Source organism: Drosophila obscura, unplaced genomic scaffold (assembly GCF_018151105.1).
Source record: "Drosophila obscura isolate BZ-5 IFL unplaced genomic scaffold, ASM1815110v1 contig_36, whole genome shotgun sequence".
NCBI classification, from domain to species: domain Eukaryota; kingdom Metazoa; phylum Arthropoda; class Insecta; order Diptera; family Drosophilidae; genus Drosophila; species Drosophila obscura.
This window is the reverse complement of record NW_024542824.1, coordinates 654,853-679,554: the sequence shown is the minus strand read 5'-3', so window position 1 is coordinate 679,554 and position 24,702 is coordinate 654,853. Positions and strand designations below refer to the sequence as shown.

The 24,702-nt window shown below is 39.8% G+C and overlaps 2 protein-coding genes across 2 annotated transcripts in view; one reads left to right on the top strand and one right to left on the bottom strand.

Moving 5' to 3' along the window:
- Positions 1-2,186, bottom strand: part of LOC121404694 — a 93,576-nt gene extending 91,390 nt beyond the window's left edge. The window contains exon 1 of the mRNA XM_041594716.1: positions 1,726-2,186. The gene's annotated coding sequence lies outside the window, so the exon portion shown is untranslated. The remainder of the gene's footprint in view (positions 1-1,725) is intronic.
- On the top strand, positions 1,010-23,921 carry LOC111080784 (survival of motor neuron-related-splicing factor 30). The gene is made up of 3 exons (XM_022376598.2): positions 1,010-1,129; positions 22,955-23,373; positions 23,431-23,921. Exons 1-3 carry the CDS (start codon positions 1,088-1,090, stop codon positions 23,699-23,701), a joined length of 732 nt encoding a protein of 243 aa, XP_022232290.1. The 5' UTR covers positions 1,010-1,087; the 3' UTR covers positions 23,702-23,921.
- The last annotated feature ends 781 nt before the right edge of the window (positions 23,922-24,702 follow it).

Below are 24,702 nucleotides of genomic sequence, written 5' to 3'. Positions count from 1 at the left end.
GTCGGAATATAGTATATATTAAATTAAGGAATATTGAAAGGATGAAGGCCTAAATTAATTTAGAGGGAGGACGCGTGGCGTAAGCCATGTATTAGACCAGCCGCAGCCGTTCCAGCAGAGGGTGGCCAAATGAACGTTGTGTTTGACCACAGGTAGGGTGGGCGCGCGAAGTGGAAACACCTAGCCTTCACCCACTTGACAGCCGTCTATTCGTTTGGTTCTTTTTGTTTGTTTCTCAGTCTATTGTTGGTTCTTGGTCTGATTTGATGTCCCGAGAAGTCGTAATCTCAAATCTTGCTTACATTTGGCGGGCAAAGGGAACTACCCATCCCTGGGGTCGAGAGCTAGCCGGCGTTGCCCCACGACCCGCAAGCCGTATGTTACATTATCACCAACAACCTATAGGAACTTATAGGAAAGTAACATTCGTAACGTTTTAAGTGTGTTTTAGGGGTGCATTTAATTAATCAAAGTGCTGGATCAATAGTGCGCGATTTCGAATCAGCGTAAAAATCGGTGTGTGGCACCGCGGAATCGAATTGAGGATAAATTCAAGCGGAAGTGATTTCTGTGGTACCCTGTTTATATTTGTACTTTAAGCTTTTGTTGGATTTAGTAGTAGAACTCACATATGATCACAACCTTCTCGGCTTCAGTGTTTTTAAAACAGATATCCATTCATATATCTCCTCCTCGTCATCATCTCCATTCATATCCAGAAACACGATTAGTTTGTGCAATAAAATATATTGGTGCTGAATCACATTCAAAACCATTGCAATATTATCCAAATTTTGTGCATCAGCTGTTTTTCATGGATGGTGCCAGTGTGAACAGGAGTTTTACATCTGTCAAAAATTCCCACCGTTCCCCGGGGATGAAATCAGTGTGCAGAGGCTACTAGACGGTGTAAAATCAGTTCGATGAATACCATTAATACCACATTACTAGGAATTTTTCTGTCTCAGAATTGTTCCAAATTCGACGTTTACTCATAGACTCTAACTTATTTCGTTGTCTTAACAAACAAACATAGTTACATATCCAGGTGATTTTTCTTTTAAGTATAAAAAAATAGCTTAATTTAATGGCAGACGATTTGCAAAACTACAAATTGCAGTTACAGCAGGTAGGTATTTTGCAATATATGTACAAATTCAGTAATAACTTCATCGTTGTGGATCAAAAACAAACAAATGCATATAATAAGCCAGCAAAACTCATTCGGATCATAAAAGATAGAATTGTGATTTATACACATGTGGTTCAGTTTTGCCAGTGAAAGTTTCGATTACAATAGTTGCAAGAAAATAGTTTACACTTTTGAGGGACTTCGTGGCTCACTTGCGAAAGGCTCGTATTAAGGGAATTGTTAATGTTTATTTGTTTCTACGTTGGGTTGCATATGGTACCTAAACCTTCTACAGTTTTGTCGTCGAACCTAGCACTTGAAACAGTTTGACTGCGGAGCGGGTTTTCGTTGTTGAGCAAGTTGATTTCTGAAGACACGGCGACAACCTCTAATGATTCCTACGACTTAGTTAAGTAAGATGATTGATATGGAAGATGAGTTACTGGAAGTACTAGGACGAGGCAGATTCTGATACTGAATTTCATTGAACAAATGCATCTACTTATATAGCTAACAGTTGTGTTCCTATTGTATGGGAAACGGAGCGACCAGGCTCCCTGTGATGTATGTATTTTAAGATAGGATGCACTTACCCAAATGTACAAATGTCAAATCCGCTAGTCCCACCATGTAAAATATGTACATACAGTAAGCACAAAAATTAATCGGACACCCTTGTAACTCTAGTTTCAACACCTAAGTTCCATGAAGCATGTTTGGAGAAATTTGGAAAAAAGATACGGAACCACAAAATTTCATCGAAAGAATCCTTGAAAATGGCTCTGCCTATTTAGTGGGTCAATATTAATTCATAGGGCACTAATACCTTTGGGAAAAATTGTGCCGAGGATTTTTAGACATCATAAAGAATGAATGCCGCAAAAAAAAAATTATATTTTATTTTTTAGCTGTAAGATTCAAATATTACTTGAAGAACTTATCGTCTGTCCAAATAATTTATGTGCGTAAAAAACTTGTTTGACTTTTTTGCTTTAGTTCATTTTTATATGGATACCATAGTAGACATTTTAGTATTTTTTGGTGAACGGATAGTAAAAGTGTTCTTTGATATAAAATTACCTCTTTCTGTTTAACTTTAAACGTACGGTTACGCCAAGTTAGAGGTGTTTAAACTAGAGTGGTTTTCCGAAAAATATGTGAGCTTACTGTATGTAGATGTCACAGTATTTAAGATTTTCATTATGGGTAGTATCGACATTAAGTGACATATGTACAGCTGTGTTCAAGGAAATAGTAGTGCCGCACCTCATCACTTTCAAAACACTTTTTGAGACACTTCCAGATATCCAAATTGAACATATCATACCTTTTTAAATAGACTGGACTGTTAGAATTGGAAAACAGAAGAAATATCCATACATTTGAATTCCATCTTCTTGTTTTACATGACATAAGCCGAATACCCAAGAAATTTGCTGTTCAATGAAATAGTAGTGTTTTTTAGAATATTGAAAAAAACAACGGAACTCAAATAAAACCATATATTTCATGTTCCTCAGGTTTCTTGAGCTTAAATATTTAGTTTTTAATCAATTTGGTTTTCATTGCGAACTTTCACGGGCCGGACATGTGTCATTAGTTTCTTGCCAACTTTTAAATAGGATTTGAGCCAATAATCATTGAACAACTTGCTAAAACTTTGCTCTGGTTGACGGATTTGCAATTGCAATAATGTATACTAGGCTGGGCCAAAATTTGACTAAAAAATTAATTTTTTGTTTTTTCAAGGGGACACCCAATTATATTCTTTGTTATTCAATAAAATTATAACATTTTTTTTTCAAATTTTTAGTTTAATGTTTGGGGATTGCTACCACGAAAAAAAAAAAAAAATTTTTCGGTAAATAAACGTAAAAAAAAAAATTGAATTCGTCGGTTTTTGCAAAAAATTTTGATACGTAGAAACTAGTTCATATTGAAAATTTTGATTTTTTTAGTTTCTGTTAAAAAATTAAAAATTAGTGAATCTCAAGCGGTTTAGCTGAGGTTGATATATTTAGTTAACTAGTTTGCAAAAACTTGTGCAGGTTTCTTACTGCCAAGAACTGATTAATGACGATATGGTATCAATATATACAGTTGCGAAAAAAATAATAGCACCAATACATTTTGTTTTTGATAAAAAAAATGCGCTTACTCTTGCGATTTTTTTAAATTTAAATTTTTTTATATTGCTTGGTATTCCCCATAAACAAAAACAGTGCGTCCGCTCTTTAAATTTGTGTCTATATATTTTTTTTGGGATTTAAAAACAAAAACCCCCTGAAAATAGCAAAAACAAAAATAGCACCATTAGCCATTTTTTTGGTGAATCACCTGTATTTCGCGGAATCGCCTTTGCAGAATGCACCTGCTCATTAGTTTTCACTAAGAACTCATTGTTTCTATCATAAAAGTTAAAAGTAAAATTACAAAAGGACGTGGAAAGCACTGCACTGCGGAGAAGCGCGATCTTATCAAAAAATTGATATTGGATGGAAAAACTTACAGAGAAGTTAGTCGATTGGTAGGATGCTCCAATAAAATGATTAAAAACCTCTTAAACTATGAAGAAAAGACTGAAACACGCGGGCGAAAGCGATCTATGACCCCTCTTCATGTCAAAAAACTGATTCGTCAGAGCAAGAGGGATCCCTTCAAGCCTGCTACTGAGCTTAAAAAAGAGCTTAAAATAAATGCGACGGACTAAACAGTTCGCAGATATCTTAGGAAACATAACCTTAAAGCCTGCAGCCCAAGAAAGGTACCACTTTTAAATGCGACACATATAATTAAGCGCATAAAGTTCATAAAGGCATAAAGATCATGCAAATTGGACATCCCAAAATTGGAGAAATATTTTATGGTCGGATGAGTCCAAAGTGGTTATGTTTGGTGGAAAGGGATCTCGATCATACGTTAGACGTCCAAAGAATACTGAATACAAACCCCAGTACACCACAAAAACTATTAAGCGTGGAGGGTGTAGTGTAATGGTATGGGCCTGCTTCTCCTACTATGGAGTAGGTCCAATACATTGGACAAAACCCATCATGGATCAGCACGTGTACGTGAATATCATGGAGACTGTAATGCTACCCTTTGCAGAATATGAAGTGCCGCTCGTATGGTCTTTCAACAGGACAATAACCCCAAACACACCAGCAAGAAAGCAAAGGAATGGTTCAGGGCACGTTTTGTGAACGTTTTGGAGTGGCCTGCACAGTCGCCTGACCTGAATCCCATCGAAAATCTGTGGTCCGACGTCAAGAAGGCAGTTGCTGCTTCCAAGCCAACCACTATCCGATCACTTTGGGAAGAAATTTAAGAGTCCTGGTCCAAAATTTCCCTAAAACGATGCCAGGACTTAGTTGAGTCCATGCCAAGACGCTGCGCAGCTGTTATTGACAATAAAGGACACTGTACTAAATATTAAATTATTCATATAGATTTAGTATTAATAGTTATAAATGGTTAACTAATGAATTCGTTACAAATTGCTTATTTTTTTAATTGTAAATTTATTTTTGAAAAGTGGTGCTATTTTTTTTTTCGCATAGTTTTATGAATTTTAATAAAGTTCCTTAAATATCTTAAAAAGTTACAAAAAAATATGATTTTTTTGTATTCTCAGGTTTCTTAGAGTCTCCCATGTGAGTTTGGCAATTATTTAAAAATTGCTTGTGGGGGTGGTGCTATTATTTTTTTCACAGCTGTATGCAATAGATTTCACCAATTACACTACTCGACAAAGTCGAACTTTTTATTTCCTCATGGATCCAAACCGACTTTTTCTGATAGATATGGGGCTTTAAAATTTTTAAAAGAATTATGGTTTTTTTTCTTTGCCAGAAATTTTTTTTGAAGAATTTTTGAAGTCTGGTATTTTTTTTAAAGCTTTTTTCAGAGGTAGCGCTTGTTTTTTTTACATAGCTCTAGTATCTAACGTCTGGTTGTAAAGAACTTTGCTATTTTGAAAAGATAACTGAAACAGCTAGAAGTTGAGCCCAAACACTTTATGATTTTAGCTTACCGTCTGGGAAATATAAAGCATTGAAATGCAAAAATTATGATTTTTGTGCGGTATTTTTTACGAAATTTTTACTTTAAAAACTCAGGAAAAGTCGAAAAAACGCGATCAGGTACCAAATGTACAACCCTTTTTCGTTTGCTTTGTTCCCAATTGGCAGTTGGGCCCGCAACCATCGAAAAGGTATTTTTTGTTAATTTTTTCCATATTTTAGGTTTGGTTAACGAATTTTAGCTCCAAAGTCTCTCCATAGATTTTAATGAGCGATACCTTAAACGACGCCAAATTAATGCACCTATACACAAAAAAATAGAGGACACAGGATATAATTTTTTTTCGACTTTTCCTGAGGTTTTAAAGTCAAAATTTCGTAAAAAATACCGCACAAAAATCCTCATTTTTGCATTTCAATGCTTTATATTTCCCAGACGGTAAGCTGAAATCACAAAGTGTTTGAGCTTCTAGCTGTTTCAATTATCTTTTCAAAATAGCAAAGTTCTTTATAACCAGACGTAAGATACTAGAGTTATGTGAAACGAGAAGGAACGTGTGAGTCGCTTCTGGGGACGCGACTCTACTTATACCCGTACTCAGTCAGTATATACATTTTTGATCTTATGATTATTTAGAATTTTAGAAAAAAAAAAAAATTTTACATTTTACATTTTTTTGCTACATCTGATATCTATATCTACAATGTATATTCTACATCTAACATGTAGATTGTACAATGTACATGTTCCATTTAGATTCTACATCTCCTCCGCTAGGGGTTGCTCGCGCACTGAACGCGGCAGAGTGTGCGAGCGAGAAGGAAAATGAGTTGCGTTGTCGTTTGCCGGAGGGTGGGCAGAGGAAACAACTGAAAATTAATTTCTTTCTATAATTATGATCCGATCTGATTCAGATTCGGCAATCTGGTAGATATGGGCATTCTCTACGATACTTGTATCGTATCTTTAAAAATGTGCGTGTCACAGATTTTCGTCCTTTCTGACGGCGGAAGGAGGCGTAGGCGAAATTTTGAAATACACTTGTAGCAGTGTGATATCACATGAGTCTGGAAACAAAATTTGGTTCCTCTAGCTTTTATAGTCTCTGAGATCCAGGCGTCAAACAAGACGGACAGACAGACATGGCTCTATCGACTCGGCTATTGATGCTGATCAAGAATATATATACTTTATGGGGTCGGAAACGTTTCCTTCTCTGCGTTACACACATCCACTTTTACCACAAATCTAATATACCCCTTAACTCTTTTTTGAGTACGGGTATAAAAAACAAGCGCTACCTCTGAAAAAAAGTTACAAAAAAAATACCAGTTTTCAAAAATTCTTTAAAAAAAGTTCTGCCATAGAAAAAAAAAAATATCATCAAACCATTTCTAAGCCATATATCTTTAAGAAAAAGTTCGTTTTGTTCCTTAAGGAAAAATCGTGTTGACTAGTGTTATCCAACTCATTCAGCAACAACTTTTTTTTTTGAATTTTCTTGATTAAAATTTTTTGTAAAATTCGGTAGCAACCTCTAAAAAATAAAAAATAAAATCATGTAAATCCAAGGTATCCAAGGTAACAAAACTAGGGGGTGTCCCGTTTGAATTTCGAAAACAATATTTTTTGGCCCAGCCTAATGTATATGGTATTTTCCCATAAGATTTCGATGACAAAACGTCAATATTTTCCGGAGAAACCCAATTCCTAGCGAGCTTTTGTGAGTGTTTCAGGTCATTGTCCTGTTTAAACATCATTTTAAATGGCGTTTTCCAACTGCAATATGAATGTAATGTATTCTTAAGTATGCATACATGTAAGTATGTAAGTATACATACACAGTTTTTCTCAATACCATACTATACTCAAACGCCACGCTAGAAAGTACTAGCTCATATGATTTGGTCCCCATAAGGCTCAGCCTAGCATGCCCAATGCTTTTTTTAGGTTATTTTAGGTGGTAATCGGATTTCTGTGAATGCCAAACATAATCTTTTGAGTCTATCTTACCAAATAGTACAACTTTACTATCATCAGTCAAAAGTATTTTTGTCACTGTGACACAGGCCATTCCACATGCGTTTTTCCAAACAGAAGTTCTGCACCCATGTACTCTCAGATCCAAACTCGGAGCTTTCTGGGACTTCTTGCATTCAAATAATGTGTAATCAACCGTCTACGAACTTTGACATCACTGACAGATCGATTTAAAATTTGTTCATACTTTTTGAGGATTTTGACGGCCTGGTCTTTCCTTTGACCATCGACGACCATCCTCTAAAAAATAAGTTTACGCATACAAAATCGATTTTCAGTCTACTTCTTATAGTTAATTGGATTAAATACAATAGTGAGAGTGCATACAACTTAGTTTTCATTCCCATTATACCTCCTGCCTTAAGTTTTTAGTCTAAATCTTAGGTCTCCTCTTCTGGACCGAGCAATGATTTCTTCAACGCTTCAAAATCAAAAGTACCGCTATGTACAAAACTTTCTTTATCAAATTATTTGATAACCAAATTGAACGGGTGGTGACTTTTTTAAATTAATTTGCTTTGTTTTTTATTTTTAAAAATAAACTAGCTGACCCGGCGAACTTCGTACCGCCTAACAGTCAATGAATGTCGTGTTACTTTTTAGCTGAACTAATTTAGGCTTTGATGAACGTAAAACAATGATACAAAATAATATATTTATATAGATAGAAACAAAAAAGTATTTTATTATGATGAATGATGATGAAAACATACATACAGAATGAGAATAAAAATAAAAAATAATAATTAAGTACTTCAAACTCATGTCAGAAAAAAATGATTGAAAACTATGTTGTGCAGATTGGGGAAAAAAAAATAAAACTCGGATTAATTCATTAATAGGATTTTCATTCAAGCACTTTGTGGTAAACGACATTCTTTGTTTTTTTGGTCAGGCGCAAGAACAAATAAAGCGGATGGTTTGCCGACACGTGAGCATGCCACGTACAATTGACCATGAGAAAAACATGCATTTTCTAGATTGAGGCCACAAATAGTCAAGGATTGGCCCTGTGATTTGTTGATCGTCATGGCGAAGGCAAGACGAATCGGGAATTGAATTCGTTTAAACTCAAAGGGCATATCCGTTGGGATCATCGGAATCCTTGGAATAAGAACTTCCTCATCTTTAAATTTTCCTTTAAGTATCGACGCGTGAATCACATTGCTCATCAGTTTTCTTATCACCAAACGCGTTCCATTACACAGTTTTGGTTGGTTTAAATTTCTAAGCATGATGACTACCGAGCCAACTTTAAGTTTTAAATTGTGCGGTGGTAAACCAGCCACATCCAAGGAATTTAAAAATTCAGTTGGATAATTAGTGGCTTCTTCTTCGTTTGTTACACAGTCGATAGATTTGAATGAATACAGAGTACCTGTTTGATCGAGGAGCGTTTTCCTCAATATCGTTGTTCAAGGATGGGGGTGTGTCAATCTCCAAGTGAGCTAATTAACTCGATGCGAAGAAATCTGCTGGAATCCAATAATAATCCGAAAAGTCGAGGGGGTTCAGTTGAGTGCTAGCCAATGACTATATATTTGGTTTCTAAGTGCATGAGCACTGAGCATAAGCGGGCTTCTGTGTGGTGAATTCAATTACAAATTTAGTGCAAGAGCGTAACAAAGAGAGTAAAAATGAGCGTAAGGTACTACAAGGCGAGGGTCATTTAAGTGATTATTATATTATATTATGGCCTTAAGAGTTTGATCGAACATCCCGGCCCCGTTGAAAGGATTGCTTTCAAACTACCGAAAGAATTGCCAACTTGTGTACTGGCCTGCAGCAAGTTCCATTCGCGGTGCGGAGGTGCACCACGCGTACACGACCATCCCTTCCTAGTTTCCAGCGTAGTGGGGGCAGGTTGTCCTCATGAATGATGACCATTGTGCCCTCAGTGAGATTCGTTGAGGGTGCTGTCCATTTCGTGCGAGATCGCAATTCGTTGACGTAATCCATCGACCATTGCTGCCAAAACCGTTGCTTGACGGCGGTGATCATGTCGTAGCGGTCCAAATTCGACAACTTGACGTTTTCGAGGGATCTCTCAGGCAACGAACGCAATGATTCGCCAACCAAGAGGTGACCGTAAGAGCGTTGAAGTCGTTCGGGTCTGACGAGAGTGGTGATATCGGGCGCGAGTTAAGGATGGCTTCTATCTCTTCTACGACGGTGCTCAGTTCTTCAAACGTAAACCTTGTGTTTGCCAATGTTCGATTCAAGAGCCCTTTCGCACTCTTGACGGCCGCTTCCCAAAGGCCTCCGAAGTGAGGTGCCCTGGGAGGAATAAAGTGGAAATTAATAAAATCTGTGGCGCAAAATCTATAAATTTCATCTTGGGTCTCCTTTTTGAACATAAACCTTTTGAGTTCAAGCAGTTGATTTGATGCCCCGACAAAATTAGTGGCATTATCGCAGAAAATGTCTGCCGGAAATTTTCGACGACCTCCCATCCGCTTCAATGCATTCAAGAACGCCTTCGTTGATAAGTCCGAAACTACTTCAATGTGAACGGCTTTGGTGAGAAGGCAAACGAACACGGCCAAGTACGATTTTGTAGGCCCCTTTCCTCGAATCCGTAGATAGGTATTAATGGGTCCACAAAAATCCACTCCACAGCGTTCAAACGGTCGGGCAGGAGAGAGTCGAGATGGTGGTAATGAGCCCATAAGTTGGTGTAGCAGCTTTGGTCTGTAGCGAACACAGTGTACACAGGAGCGGACAATTCGACGTTGATGTTTTTGACCGTCTGGTAGGTCTGAATATTCCAATCGTCCACCAACCTTGACGAGCTCGAATCCATTTACGAGTTCTAAAAAGGGAGTAAGAAACTTCAAACTACTCTTCAATGGTTTTTGCTTCTGAAGTAAACGAATATCTTCTGTGAAATGAGTTTGTTGAATGTTCCAAATAAAGCAGTGCGACGCAAAACGAAGCTCATTTGGTGTCGGTGAGGATGTGGTAGGCGTCGATTGCTTCCGACATCTCTTTATGAACCTTACCATCCAGGCAATGAGACGAAGACTATGACTGTACGAGCTGACATTATCGACTATCTCGAGGATATAATTTCTCTCCTGTACCGCGGTGAACATGCTTTTCCGCTTCTCCGAGTTGACCACGTCCATGTCAATGACAAGCTGTTTACTGCTGGTGGGCCATTTCAACGAATCTTCCAGCAGAAATAAGGGACCAGAAAACCATGTCGATTTGATAAGCTCGCTAACGTTGCAGCCTCGCGACAGAAGATCAGCTGGATTTTGATATGTTGGGACGTAGCGCCACTTCCCACCAGACGTCATCTCCTGAATGTCAGAAACCCTATTCCCAACAAAGGTCGATAACGTAATTGAGTGTTGTTGCAGCCAATGCAATACGAGCTGTGAGTCGCTCCAAAAATATGACGTGATGTTGTGTTCAGAGAATATATCCTTGATTTTGTAGAACAGCTGAGACAGCAAATGTGCGCCGCACAGTTCAAGCTTCGGAAGAGACTGTTTCTTCACTGGTGCTACTCTCGACTTAGACGTGAACAATTTCACTGCGACCTGTCCTAGCGAATTCTCAGTGCGCACATAAATACAGCAGCCGTATGCCCGAATCGAGGCATCGCAAAATCCATGCAGTTGAATAGTCCTGGCGTCGGGCTGCAAACAAAACCGCGGTACCGATAGTGACGAGAGTGAATTCAATGACTCCAAACAGTTGCTCCATGCATTGCTTAGAGTCTGTGAAATAGACTCGTCCCAATCCAGTTTTAACAGCCACAACTCCTGAAGAATAATCTTAGCGACGATGACTAGCGGCGACAGCAGACCGATTGGATCGAATAGCGATGATGCAGTGGATAAGATTGTTCGTTTTGTGGTGGTGGCAAAGATTTCCTTGGGAGTGAAGGTAAAGCTAAATACATCAATTTGTTGATGCCACGTTACGCCGAGTGTGCTACTACTCTCATTCTCTGATGTGTTTAGTTTCTTAATAGAGTCATCTTCCATCACGCCTGGATGATTGGAATGCCATTTGCATAAGGGAAACTGACCATAAGCGAGGGTAGCTGTGATTTCTGTTTTGAGTTTGAGAAGAGTTTCTATTTCATCAACCCCTCCCAAAAGATCATCAACATAAAACGCCTTTTTAACAGCCGCAGCTCCTAAGGGCCACATATCCTTACAATCATCCGCCAAGTGATGCAAACTACGAGTTGCGAGGTATGGGGCGGACGCGGCCCCATATGTTACGGTATTGAGTTGATAGGTTTGAAGCTCGGCATTTGGGGACGTTCGCCACAAAATATACTGGAATTTTCGATCCTTCTCCCCCACAAGCACCTGTCTATACATCTTAGTGACGTCAGCAGTGATGCCGAACCTATGCATGCGGAATCGTAGCAATTGCAGGTACAAATCATCCTGAATGGTCGGACCGACTAACAGAATATCGTTAAGTGACTTCTGCGATGTTGTACGGCAAGAAGCGTCAAATACGACTCTGAGCTTCGTCGAGGTGCTGCTTGGCTTGAGAACGAAATGGTGAGGAATGTAATAATGTGGTTCCTCTAAGTTTGGCTTCGGTACTATGGACATGTGACCAAGACTTTCATATTCCTGCATCAACGATAGATACTGCGAGCGAATCTCCGGTAAACGAGCAAGACGTCTCTCAATGGCATAAAATCGATTACGAGCTGTATCGACTGAATTTCAAAGACAGTTTGGGTCTTCTTGGAATGGCAAGCGCACGACAATTCGCCCACTGGCATCCTTCTGTGTTGTATCCCTATAGTGTTCCTCACAGCGACGATGAGTTGGGAGACTTTTAGCTCTTGAATCGCCGATTAAGTCAACCTTCCATAACTGCTGTAAGTTTTTATCGATCGCCTCTTCTACAGTCACCAAGCACAACGATGGCTGTATATTCTGCTGGCGTTGGTACCTCCCAGCAACAACCCAACCGAACAGAGTCTTCTGCAACGTGGGAAGATTGGGACCAATGCGAATCTGGCCAACAGCAAGAGCTCCATAGAAGGCTTCGGTTCCCAATAACAAATCAATGCGCCTAGACCTAAAGAACGATTCATCTGCCAGTGGAGTATTGGCAGGTAGGTTCCAATTTGATATGTCGATCTCACTATCTGGCTGGTAGGCAATGTGAGAGGTTATTCCGAACTGGAGAGTTAGCTGATAGCCAGATGTGCGCGACTTAATAGAAGTCGTACGAGCCTTAAGGTTAGTAAGGGACTCTCCGATACTGCGGATTCCGATGTGGTGCTTTTCACGACGAAGGCGAAGTTTTTGAGCGAAGTTCTCGGTTACAAAATTAACCTGCGAACACGAATCAAGCACTGCTCTACCAAGTTTGTATTCACCTGAGACATCCTTGACCAATACCATCGCTGTCGCTAACAGTATCTGATCCTCTACTGCTACTTCCATGTGTGAATGAGACGCTGCTTGATGAGACTGACTAGCAGTAGGTGACCAGGAGGGTAGCGATGATTGTGTTTCTTGTGCTGGAGTTGAGGTTTGTCCTTCTGACGATTGTGGTGTTTGTTGCGGCTGAGAGTGATGCAAGGTTGAATGATGATTCCGATTACAGGTACGGCAACGATGAGTCGATGAGCATTGTGCCACTCTATGGCCGTTTCTAAGACAATTGATGCAGAGACCGAGTCGTTTCACATTGTCGAACCGTTGATTGCTGTTCATAGCCTTGAACTGCGAACAGTTCGTAATTTTATGACCAGAACTAGAACAAAGGGTACAAGACAAATTAGTAATGGCAAACGATGAGGTTGTATGGTGATTTGAATGACGATTGGACTTATTGGTTTCAGCCTTTCGTTGCGACGAAGTACCAGCCGAGGTTCCAGACGAATGGAGAAACTGACAGTGGCGTTCCAACAACTGTGTGCATTTTAGCCAGGTCGGCAGAGTCTTGTAGTCAAGCGATTCCTTCCACCTAATCCGAGTTGGCTGATCACACTTCTCCATAACTATATATATGAGCATAGCTTGAGCAATATTCTCAGGTTTGCCGATGGATTCCAAAGAGCTGAAGATAGCGGAGGCTTTATCCACTAAACTACGAAGCTGCTGACTGTTAGCCCTTTCCACAGGTTGTAGTGCAAACAATGATTCGATTCCTTCTAGAAAAATAAGAGTAGAATTGTCATAACGTTCTTTGAGTTTTTCAAGAGCCTTCGGATAGTTTTCGCTGGTAACCTGGAATGCCTGAACTGTGTCTAACGCCGGCCCCTTTAGGCAGGTCAGCAAATAATTAAACCTTTCTATGTTAGACAGTCCAGACTCACGCACAATAAGTTGATCGAACGAATTTATGAAATTCTTATAATTCGCATAAGTGCCGTCAAACGTAGGCAGCGACAACCTCGGCAACGATGACTGCACGGGCGGCGGGTGGTGATCCGGCGTCAATATGCTAGCGTTCAGATCTCCTCCTAGTTATACCCGTACTCAAAAAAGAGTTAAGGGGTACATTAGATTTGTGGTAAAAGTGGATGTGTGCAACGCAGAGAAGGAAACGTTTCCGACCCCATAAAGTATATATATTCTTGATCAGCATCAATAGCCGAGTCTATATAGCCATGTCTGTCCGTCCGTCTGTCCGTCCGTCCGTCCGTCTTGATGAGCGCCTGGATCTCAGAGACTATAAGAACTAGAGAAACAAAATTTGGTTTCCAGACTCATGTGATATCACACTGCTACAAGTGTATTTCAAAATTTCGCCCCGCCCCCTTCCGCCCACACAAAGGACGAAAATCTGTGGCAGGCACAGTTTTATAGATACGATAAAACTAAAAACGCAGTATCGTAGAGAATGCCCATATCTACGAGATTGCCGAATCTGAATTATATCGGATCATAATTATAGCCAGAATGAAGAAATTAATTTTCAGTTGCTTCCCCTACCCCTCCCGTTCCAGACAACGCAACTCATTTTCCTTCTCGCTCGCACACTCTGCCGCGTTCAGTGCGCGAGCAACCCCTAGCGGAGGAGATGTAGAATCTAAATGGTACATGTACAATCTACATGTTAGATGTAGAATAGACATTGTAGATGAGATGTAGATAACAAATGTAGCAAAAATATTTAAAATGTAAAATTTTTTTTTTAATTCTAAAATTCTAAAAAATCATGCTCAAAAATGTATATACTGACTGAGTACGGGTATAAGTAGAGTCGCGTCCCCAGAAGCGACTCGCACGTTCCTTCTCGTTTTTCCTTTATGGATAGCTTTATTGCTATGTAGGTATCTTCCAAGTCCGCACGTCCTTCATCGTTCGGACTAAGATCCTCGATGTCAGATTGAACGTTTAGAATTTTCTTGAAATACGTTTCCAAGATGCTCAAGCGATAGCGAAGCTCATCATTAAAAATTGGGTTTTCCGATTTGCCTTCCACCACAGATTTGATACGAGAAATATTGCGCTTTATATTGCTCCGTTGGCGTTTCAAATCTTCGAGCGTCGTCATTTTGTTGTGAAATGTAAATTACACGCACACAGAACTAGAGATTCCAAATTCAAATGCACGCAACAACAGAAAGCAGGCACCAGATCAGCAGCAGCAAGAGAACAAATTTAGAAACGAGCGACGGCGACAAAAAAAAAGGGTTGAGCGCAATTCCAGTCCAGAGAGTGAGCAAACATTCCAACGACGGCAACGAAAGCGAAAGTGAAGCAGAGAAATTCGAAGAGATAGATAACTGCGTTGACCGATGGACCACAGCAGGTAGCAGCAATGCAAACGAAACGAGAGCGCAAGCGCCGTTAAATGCGATGTGGGTGATAAGCGAATGATAGAATTAAGCGAGAATGGCGAGAGCACAGTGAGAGGTTGATGAACCCGCGATCGATCAGTTCGCTTCTGATATGATTTTCAGAAATTTCGACGGCGACTGCGAGACGAAACGAAAGTGTAGTTGTTGCACTTGCAAATTATGTACCGACGAAGCTGTTTGATGGAATATACATAAAATGCGAGTAATTTAATTGTTCACAGAATTAACACACGAGCCCCACGTTGGGCGCCAAAATGTTTGATCGAGGAGCGTTTTCCTCAATATCGTTGTTCAAGGATGGGGGTGTGTCAATCTCCAAGTGAGCTAATTAACTCGATGCGAAGAAATCTGCTGGAATCCAATAATTATCCGAAAAGTCGAGGGGGTTCAGTTGAGTGCTAGCCAATGACTATATATTTGGTTTCTAAGTGCATGAGCACTGAGCATAAGCGGGCTTCTGTGTGGTGAATTCAATTACAAATTTAGTGCAAGAGCGTAACAAAGAGAGTAAAAATGAGCGTAAGGTACTACAAGGCGAGGGTCATTTAAGTGATTATTATATTATATTATGGCCTTAAGAGTTTGATCGAACAGTACCTACGATTTGATTTTGAATTATAAAATTGAGGTCATCTACATCTTTATTTTTAGCGGCCAAAATTGCTCGCTCACTTAACCATTTAGTATTTTTGTGGTTAGCAATGATATCCGGGAATACTTTGTTGATAAGCTCGTCTTTTGATGATACGAAATTGCAAAAATTTTGAGGAAATGAAATCAAACCGCTCGATTTGTCAACAGGAACACGGCCATTACCGATAGTCAGCAATTGCTTCAAGAAATCATCAGCAGATAGATCGTTCAACAATGAAACTCTTATATTTACAGACATTTGAAGTTTCTTTACATATCGAATAGCAGAATACATCTTAAAAACAATGAAAACTCGATATGTGTAATGAATACCTAATCATTTCAATAGATGCTGATTTGTTTATTACATGTCAAACATTTGTTGTCCAATCCTGTCAAATATTTTTTTTTTTTGAGCTTATGGCCTGGTTGCTGAGACCTTTAAGCCACAACTTTATTTTTTTCTGAAGACATCATGTGAGCGTTCAGAAATTTATTTTTTGGAAAATGTCTACAAAGTACAGGTACTGTTATATTTGTTTGTTTTAGACATTAATTTTCGAAAATTATTTATTAATTATTTAATTTTTAATTCCCGAAAATAATATCTAAGATTTATTCTACAGTAAAAACATAAAATCATCGGAAAGGAACGGAATTTAGGGAATAAAAAATCAGTTTGGTGGGACGGAAACAAATCCAACAAATCAAAAACCATGGCAATCGGTCCAGCCGTTCTCGAGTTATAAGTGTTGTTACAAACACGACTTTCTTTTATATATATAAGATTTAGCCCAGCACTAATATTTCATTGAACAGCAGATATCATGGGTAGTTGTCTAAAGTCATGAAAAACAAGAGGATGGAATGCAAATGTAACGGGGTTCAAGTTTCTAATGCTTACATTCCAGGCTTTCCGTAAAGGTATCACTTGTTCAATTTGGAAGACTAGAAATCTCTCAAAAAGAGTTTTGAAAGTAGTGACCTACGGCACTACTATTTCATTGAACACAACTGTAGGTGGACCTATACCTATACAGGGAGTAAATAAATCGACTTTTGTGGATTCTACTTTTTGCTGAAAATTAAAACGCAAAGTGAATGTGAAAACCGGAGCCGGCCTGTATAAATTCAAGTACATTTCAATTACTAGGGTCTTAACATTTAAACAAAGGCGAGTGATTTGCCTCAACATCGGACGCGTTGACAGCCTATAGGCTTCAATCTGTTGGAATCGGCGCCAATCGATGGATGGACCGCTTATAAATTCCGGCCTTAGTCCTCACTACGGCCACGCGAACCTTCCCGTCGGTTCCCGGGATTGCCTCCTCCACTACTCCTATGAGCCACATTTTAGGGGGCACGTTGTCCTCGTGGATTGCCACCACTCTGCCTGGCTCGAGATTGGCGACCTCCTCGGACCACTTCCCTCGCTGCTGAAGGCTGAGAAGATAGTCTCTGGACCAATCTTTCCAGAATTTTTGCTTAATGGCAGACACGAGCTGCCATCGTTGCAGATACGATAGGCTGTTGTCTGGTCTGGGCAGCTCTTATTCGGGCGGCAGCGAAACTAGCATTCTGCCGACTAGTAGATGCGAGGGAGTCAGCACCTCTCCTTCGTTGGGACTGCCGCTGTCGACCACCAATGGCCTGGAGTTGAGCACGGCCTCGACTTCTACGAGAACAGCAAATGTTTGGCGGACTTCACCGCTGACTTCCACAGGCCTCCAATGTGCGGAGCTCGAGGAGGGATGAACTCCTGCGGTGGGCCGCAGAATAAGCCTTAAGGCGTTAAGCTGCAGATACAAAATATCTAGTTCGGATTTTTAGCTGCGTTTGTCAGCTTTTCAGAACTGCAAAGTTCTATGCAACCAGATATAAAATACTTAAGTTATGTGAAAAATAGAAGCACTACCTCTGAAAAAAACAACAAAATACCAGATTTTAAAATATTCTTAAAAAAAAACTACACCATAAAAAAAAACACCAAATTCGTTAAGACCCCGGGCCCTCAGTGTTGAGTGTACGCGGGGACGACAGGGGGGCGCGTCTGCTTGTAGGTTCCAAATCAGACCAAGAGTTTTACAATCTTGCTGATCTCCATTCGAAATGACAAGATTTTCTTGCTGACTCTCATATAGTGGATAGCCCCAGCCCATTTCGTCAGCACAAATCCTGCTGGCTCTAGGATTTTAACTAATTGTTGACGCAATATCTTTAGCTCAGATTTCGTGTCCGCTCCTGTAAGAAGATCGTCAACATAAAAATCTGAGAATCTGATGCGAATTTGCATGAGTGTCGCTCAGATACTTCAAACACCTTACAGCCCAAAACGGTGCACTGGCAGTGCCATAAGTTACCGTATTGAGACGGAACACTTGCTAAGGGTCTGAATTTGTCCGTCTCCACATAATTAACTGGAATTTTCGCTGCGCCTCGTCATCTTGGATTTGACGGTACTTTTTTGTAATGTCTGCTGTAAGAGCGAATTTGCGACAACGAAACCTCAGCAACGTGGCACGGCTGGATGGTTGCTCCAACCATGAGTAAATCATTGAGCGCGACTTGGCTCGTAGTTTTGCACGACGCATTGAATACCACTCTTAGCTTAGTTGATGTGCTTTGAGGTCGTTCCACACATTGAAACGGTATGAAACAATGCGGCTCTACCGGGATTAAATTTTCAATTGCAGTCATGTGGCCTAGCGACAGGTATTCCTCCATAAACTCCATAAACATTGACTTTACGGCAGGTTTTTGGCATAATCGCCTTTTTAAAGACAAAAATCATCTTCTGACTGTCTCAAACGACGAACCGAGAGATGTCGGGCTTGACTTGAATGGCAAAGAAACTTGCAATCGACCGGAGGGTAATCGTGTTATAGTGTCAATAAAAGATTTTTCACACATAGATGCTTCGGGGGTATACAGTCTTTCTATAGACGCATTTGGAACATTTTCCAACTCCCAGAAAATTTTTAGAAGATTTTCAAGAGGGCAAATCTCCTGCAATGTGCTCACCATAGAGCATGCTTCCGTACTTCGCGGTCCCTTGGATCTGCAGCGACCAGACACCACCCACCCAAAGACGGAATTTGCAAATTTAGCGCGTTTTGTAGTTTTAATTGGCCGTCTTTAAGTATTTCAAAGAAGGCGTCAGCTCCAAGCAGCAGATCCACTTTTTGGGGTTATTGGAAACCTGGATCGGCCAGTGTGAAATCTTTAGGAATTGTCAGCGAGCCTGACGGAACAGCTTTCTCTGGGTGATACGAAGATATCGATTTTTAAATGACGAAGTCAGTGGTTATTTCAAATTGATGAACACGAGAAGAGACTGTTGTTTAGTGCACAGCCAAGCTACCTTTTCCGATTCCCAATAAGTTCATATTTTTACGAATCGAGCCAGCTCCTCGGTAATAAAATTCACTTGCGAGCCCGAATCCAGTAGTACCCTGGCTGGCTGACGCTGACAAGAGCCACCTTTAATGTCCACAATCGCTGTGGCCAGAACTACCTGATCTGAATCCACTGCCATAGCATGATTCGACGACAACTGATTCGTACTCTCAGCAGCTACCGCTCCCTGAGACCCGACAGCCTCACGGGCGGTTGGCGTTAGGCCCGAGTAAACATTATAGCGGTGCAGCAATGTGTGGTGGTGCTTAGAGCATACTCGGAAATGGTTAGACTTGCAGGCTGAGACATTATGCCCTTTTCGCAAACAATTTATACAAAGCGGGATTCCCTTTACAAACCTAAATCGAGTCTTGACGGACACACCTGAGAATGACGAACAATTTGTAATGCAATGATCAGCTGTCCACGACGGAATCTTTTGATAATCCAAATTTTCCTTCCATCTAGAGTGAGTCTTCGCGTCAACTTTCGCAAGAACAAGGTGTATCAGAAGGGCGTGAGCAATAACCTTGTTATCCCCCACTGACAGTAACGATTCTTATATGGCAGATGCCGTGTCGATGAGTGACCGTAAAGCGCTTGCCGATGGAGCCTGCATCGCCGGTAACTCAAAGAGTCTAGATACGCCATCAAGGAAAATAAGGCACTCATTATCATAAACCTGCTTTAGCGCTTCGAGAGCCTTGGAATAATTCTGATCTGTCACCGGGAAAGCCTTGACGGTACCTAATGCTTCGTTTTCTAAACAATTCAATAAGTGATTGAATTTTTCGACGTTGCTTAAAGGCATGTCACAATCTATAATGCTCGAAAATAAACCCATGAAATTCTTAAATTGAGAATAGCTCCCACCAAACTTGCGCAATTTCATATTGGGCAGATGCCATGTATGTGACATGGTGGTGGTGTTTAGGGCTGACTCGTCCAACGAAGTAAGCTTATCTGGCCTTTTAAGAGAAATTAATGACGCTTTAGTTGAGACACACAACTCTTCAAGATCGGATCGCGATGCTAAGTCTGGGTCAATATAGTCAATTTGGAATTGCAAAGAGAACGCGCGATCTATATATGTATCCAAAATACTTAAACGACATTCAAGCTCCAATTGGTTAGACGAGATCTTTTTGCTTTCTATTGCTTTCGCTGTTCTGTCAATATCTCTTTTTACCGAGTTTAGCTTCCTCAAAAAATTACCTGAATCGTCTTCTTCCATAATAGAAGCATGCAACTTGAACCACCACGACGCTTTCCAGGCAATATGAAGCTATTAAATAATTATTTTTTATCAAACACTAGATGTCACTCAGAAATCACTCACATTTTATTAGGCTATGCTAAATTCAACGATGAGAACAGACGATGCGAGAAATCACTCAAGTACGTGATCGGTTATGTTACGATGGGAACGATGAGAACAGTTCATAAAATGAGCAATCTCAAATTGTACACTCGGCTCTGATGGCTATGTTTGGCTATGCTTCGGTTTATCGACGAGAGATAGAGAGATCGAAACGAAATAGCAGCAATAAGCATTAAACTTGTGGGCTCGGCTCTGCTGATTATGGTAATCTATGTTGGCCGGTGCAAGAGCGAGAGAACGAGAGAGAGCACAGAACTGTGCAGCTGCGCAGCATAAACGAAAGTGTTTTTCAAGAACTGTTAGCGCAAAGCAGAAACGAAAATCTGTGGTGATGGGCAAAGGGGGAGTGATGCGCTGCGCTCAGAACTTGCGCGCGAAACTATTGCCTATTCCTCTATGCGGTGTCGTTGAACACAAGTACAGTGATCACTCGCAATTCACTTCACCACAAAATAAATTTGAATATATGTATGCACGCACATAAATACAGGCCGAATGCTCTGTTTACCCTTGTTTTTTTTTGTTAACAGGCCGTTAGTACGTAATTATTTTCGTAATATAATATTGGGCACTTTACTTTACCTCTGGCACTTGTAGGTAGTTTGAACAAACATGCATTCCCTCCCACAAGTTTATACCAACCAGGAATACCAATGAGAAGCAGAGGTCTTGCAGCGATGTTAGGGTCCAGCGGTCACCAATGAAGAACACAGGAACCGCAACAACAACGAGCGAGGGATGATATCCAATGGAGATATCCAACGAAACGCCAAGTTTGATCCAATCCAACTTATATCCAGTATCAAATCCAGAGTCCACCCGGGGGCGCCAAATGGTTGTGCAAATCCGAATGATGGACAACTATTCTTTTGCCGTTAGGCACGAGTATATGGTTGGATGGTAGACACGGAACCGGACAGACCGACAGAGAAACTTGTACGCTGGTGCGACTTCAGAATATAAGTGAATGTATTTTGGCAGCGTCGCCCTCTTCATGAGTGGCCGCTGCTAGCATAAGTTTCGTTCGTATAAGAGACTAGATCTAACATTTCAAGAGCCTTAACATAAATTCAAGTACATTTCAATTACTAGGGTCTTAACATTTAAACGAAGCCGAGTGATTTGCCTCAACAGTACTCTTATATAGAAATCAGTCAAAATAAATTTTCAGAAGTGTGTGATTTTTAAAGCTCAATAAGTCCAACAGTCGTCACAAATTTGACTGCCATTATAATATTGGACACTTATGCCTAGGCATACCATTCTGTCTGTCAAGGATGCAACGATTTCTGATTTTATTTTATAGTACTTGTCATCTACCGAGCTAATTACATTCCTTGATATCACAACTGGCATTTGCAGGCCATTAAAAATCTGTGCTGTAAGAATTTTAAAGCTGTCTTCAATACAGAAAAGGACATTTTTTGCGAGGTCACAAGATCAACACATGCATCCTTGACTGCACTTTGACGCATTGTCACTGTAAACTTAATTTTCTTTTCTGGAACTTCAGTCTTTTATTCCGCCAACTCGTTCGTATATTATTTTTTGTGATGCTCAACCAAATGCCGCTTGAGATTGGAGACATATTTTCCTTTGAAAGTGGGTTTACAAATTTTTCACTCGGAAATATTTTCGCATGAAAAGTAAAAAAATTACGCGAAACACAATTACGCTTGCGACCCATGTGTACAAAGCGATAAGAACGATTAAATCAAATTATGCATCAATGCAACTAAGCTTTGACTTAAGATAAGCTTTACGATAAGCTTAGAAATAGATCAGTTCATACATATGTATGTATCAGGGGTGCCACAGAAATCACTTCCGCTGGAAAATCACCTCAATTCCATTCCGCCGTGCCACACACCGATTTTTCAACGGAATCAAAATCGCTCACAATTTACGCAGCGATTTGATAAAATACACCCATATAACACACCTAAAACGATTCGAATCTTACTTTCCCATAAAGGTTGTTCAATTTGTAACGAACCATGGCTCTAGCCATGTCTCGTCACAAACAGCGGAGTGTCAACGGATCTACGCCATTCGGGAACAACAATCAAACTGATATACGCAGAGACACCGAACCATTATTATTAAATTAATTATTTTATATCATAAAAGAAAAAAATACAAACCTATTGTTTTGATATGATAAAATCAATAAAAGTGCAAAATGAACTCTATTCGAATTTAATCTTGAAATCGCTCGGAATTGTGTGGCACGGCGGAAATTTTGAAGCGGAAATCCTCTGCGCGGTTTCCCATTTCACTAGTGATTTCTGTGGCACCCCTGTATGTCAGAGCTCGGCACGGCCCTATCTATTGTTCATAGGAAAAGGCGCTGCTGTGCTACCGCACACGTACACTTGTATTACAGTGGTTGACACCAATACAATGTTCTGTTTTTCTGGTAGACAGCATGCTGTCTATGCCCACAAACGCAATTACGAACATATGAATGTGTACGTGCCGGCCATTGGTTTATACTGATAAATATTATTTATTTATATATTTTACTTTTTCTTGGGCTTTGTAGGTAGAAGCAGCGCTGCAAACAGATCCAAATAATGAAGAACTTTTGAAACTAAAAAGTGATTTAGAGGAGGTCATTACATTAACACGTGATTTGATTAAAACACATTTAGAAGAACAGCAAAAGTCTTCGTATGTAGAGCCCTCGTCATCTAAAACAGCGTCCTCAAACTATTTTGATGAAATCGAAGCTGCTCTTTTGGAAGCGGAAAAATTAGTCACTGCTGCTAAAGTATGGAAGATTGGTGACAAATGCCAAGCTAAATGGAAGGAAGATCGACAATACTACGATGCAACTATAGAGGGTATAACTAGCGAAGGCGAAGCCAGTGTTATATTTGATGCCTATCAAAATCGTTCCACAACTACTGTGAGCGAATTGCGTGAACGTAATACACGTAACGAAGTTTTTCCGTCAACCAAGTAAAAAATACGGTAACTGTAATTAGTATTATCTTTTAATATAAATTAATTTTACAGACGTCACAGGCCAAATCAAAAAGAATATTTAAAAAAAAGAAAACAAAAGAAACAACAGCGCTTTAAGGACTTGGAAGAAGAGCGTGAGTCTGATAAAAATAAATGGATTCACTTTACCACTAAAAATCAAAAAAAGCCAGGAATGAAAGTAAAGAGCATATTTGCATCACCGGACAATGTAAGTGGTAGAGTTGGAATCGGTACATGTGGAACGGCAGGAAAAGGCATGACTGATTTTACTGTTGGAGAAAAATACCGTAAGGGTCTCTGAAAAGTAAAAAAAATTTGAGATAAATTAGAGTAAATACTGTATTTTGATTATAATAAATTTACATTTTGGTGTCATACGAAAAACTCAATATATGTGTTAAAGCCATCTTTGTTGATTTTATAACTTGATAACTCCACAAAAATTCTTTCGCTGCCAAGTGGTATTAGTTTTTGTATTATTAGTTCGATTCGGATTATAAATAAATTATAAATTTAATCCATCTATAAATGCGAAATCATTTTAAATTAGATTTTGTTGTTTTTCTTTTACGTATTTCACTTTATGATTGAATTTAAAATAAAAAGACTGCAAATTTTAGAGTTTGGTTGGAATGTGTACTAAAAAAGGGGTTCATAGCGGTTAAAATTTATCTAAAACTGAGAGAAACTTGTTTATACCCGATACTCCGTCAGTATATGTATATGTTATGACCTTATGACTTACATATGTAACATAAAAATATCATATTATACGTAAGCGCCGGAATTGGTATAGGAGCTGAGGACTGCCGCATGCTCTCTCTATCTCTCTGTCTTTTGGTATCGCTGTTCGCCAAAGTGACGAATTCAAAAAATCGAGTAGATATGATTTTGCGTTTTTGGTTATCCTGGTGTCTTACAAATTGGGGAGGCCACAGATCTTTGGCCTTTGTGTGGGCGGCGTGGCATGTTTGAAAAAAACTTGATTCGGTGTGATATCACAGGAGCCTGCCACATAAAATTTTGTTTGCTGTAGCTATTAAAGTCTCTGAGATCAAGGCGACAAACAGGACAGAGACAAACATACTTAATGGGTCCGGAAACGCTTCCTTCTGGACGTTACATATGTACATCCTTCATAAAACTAATAGATCCCTAAACTCAATCAATTAGACAGCTGCACGAAATGTTTCCGACCTGACAAAGTACCGGCATATACGAGGGTGGTCCGAAATGTTTGGAACCTGACAATGCGACAACGAGCTTTAAAAGTGTGTTTATATCTTATTTTTGAACAGTCAT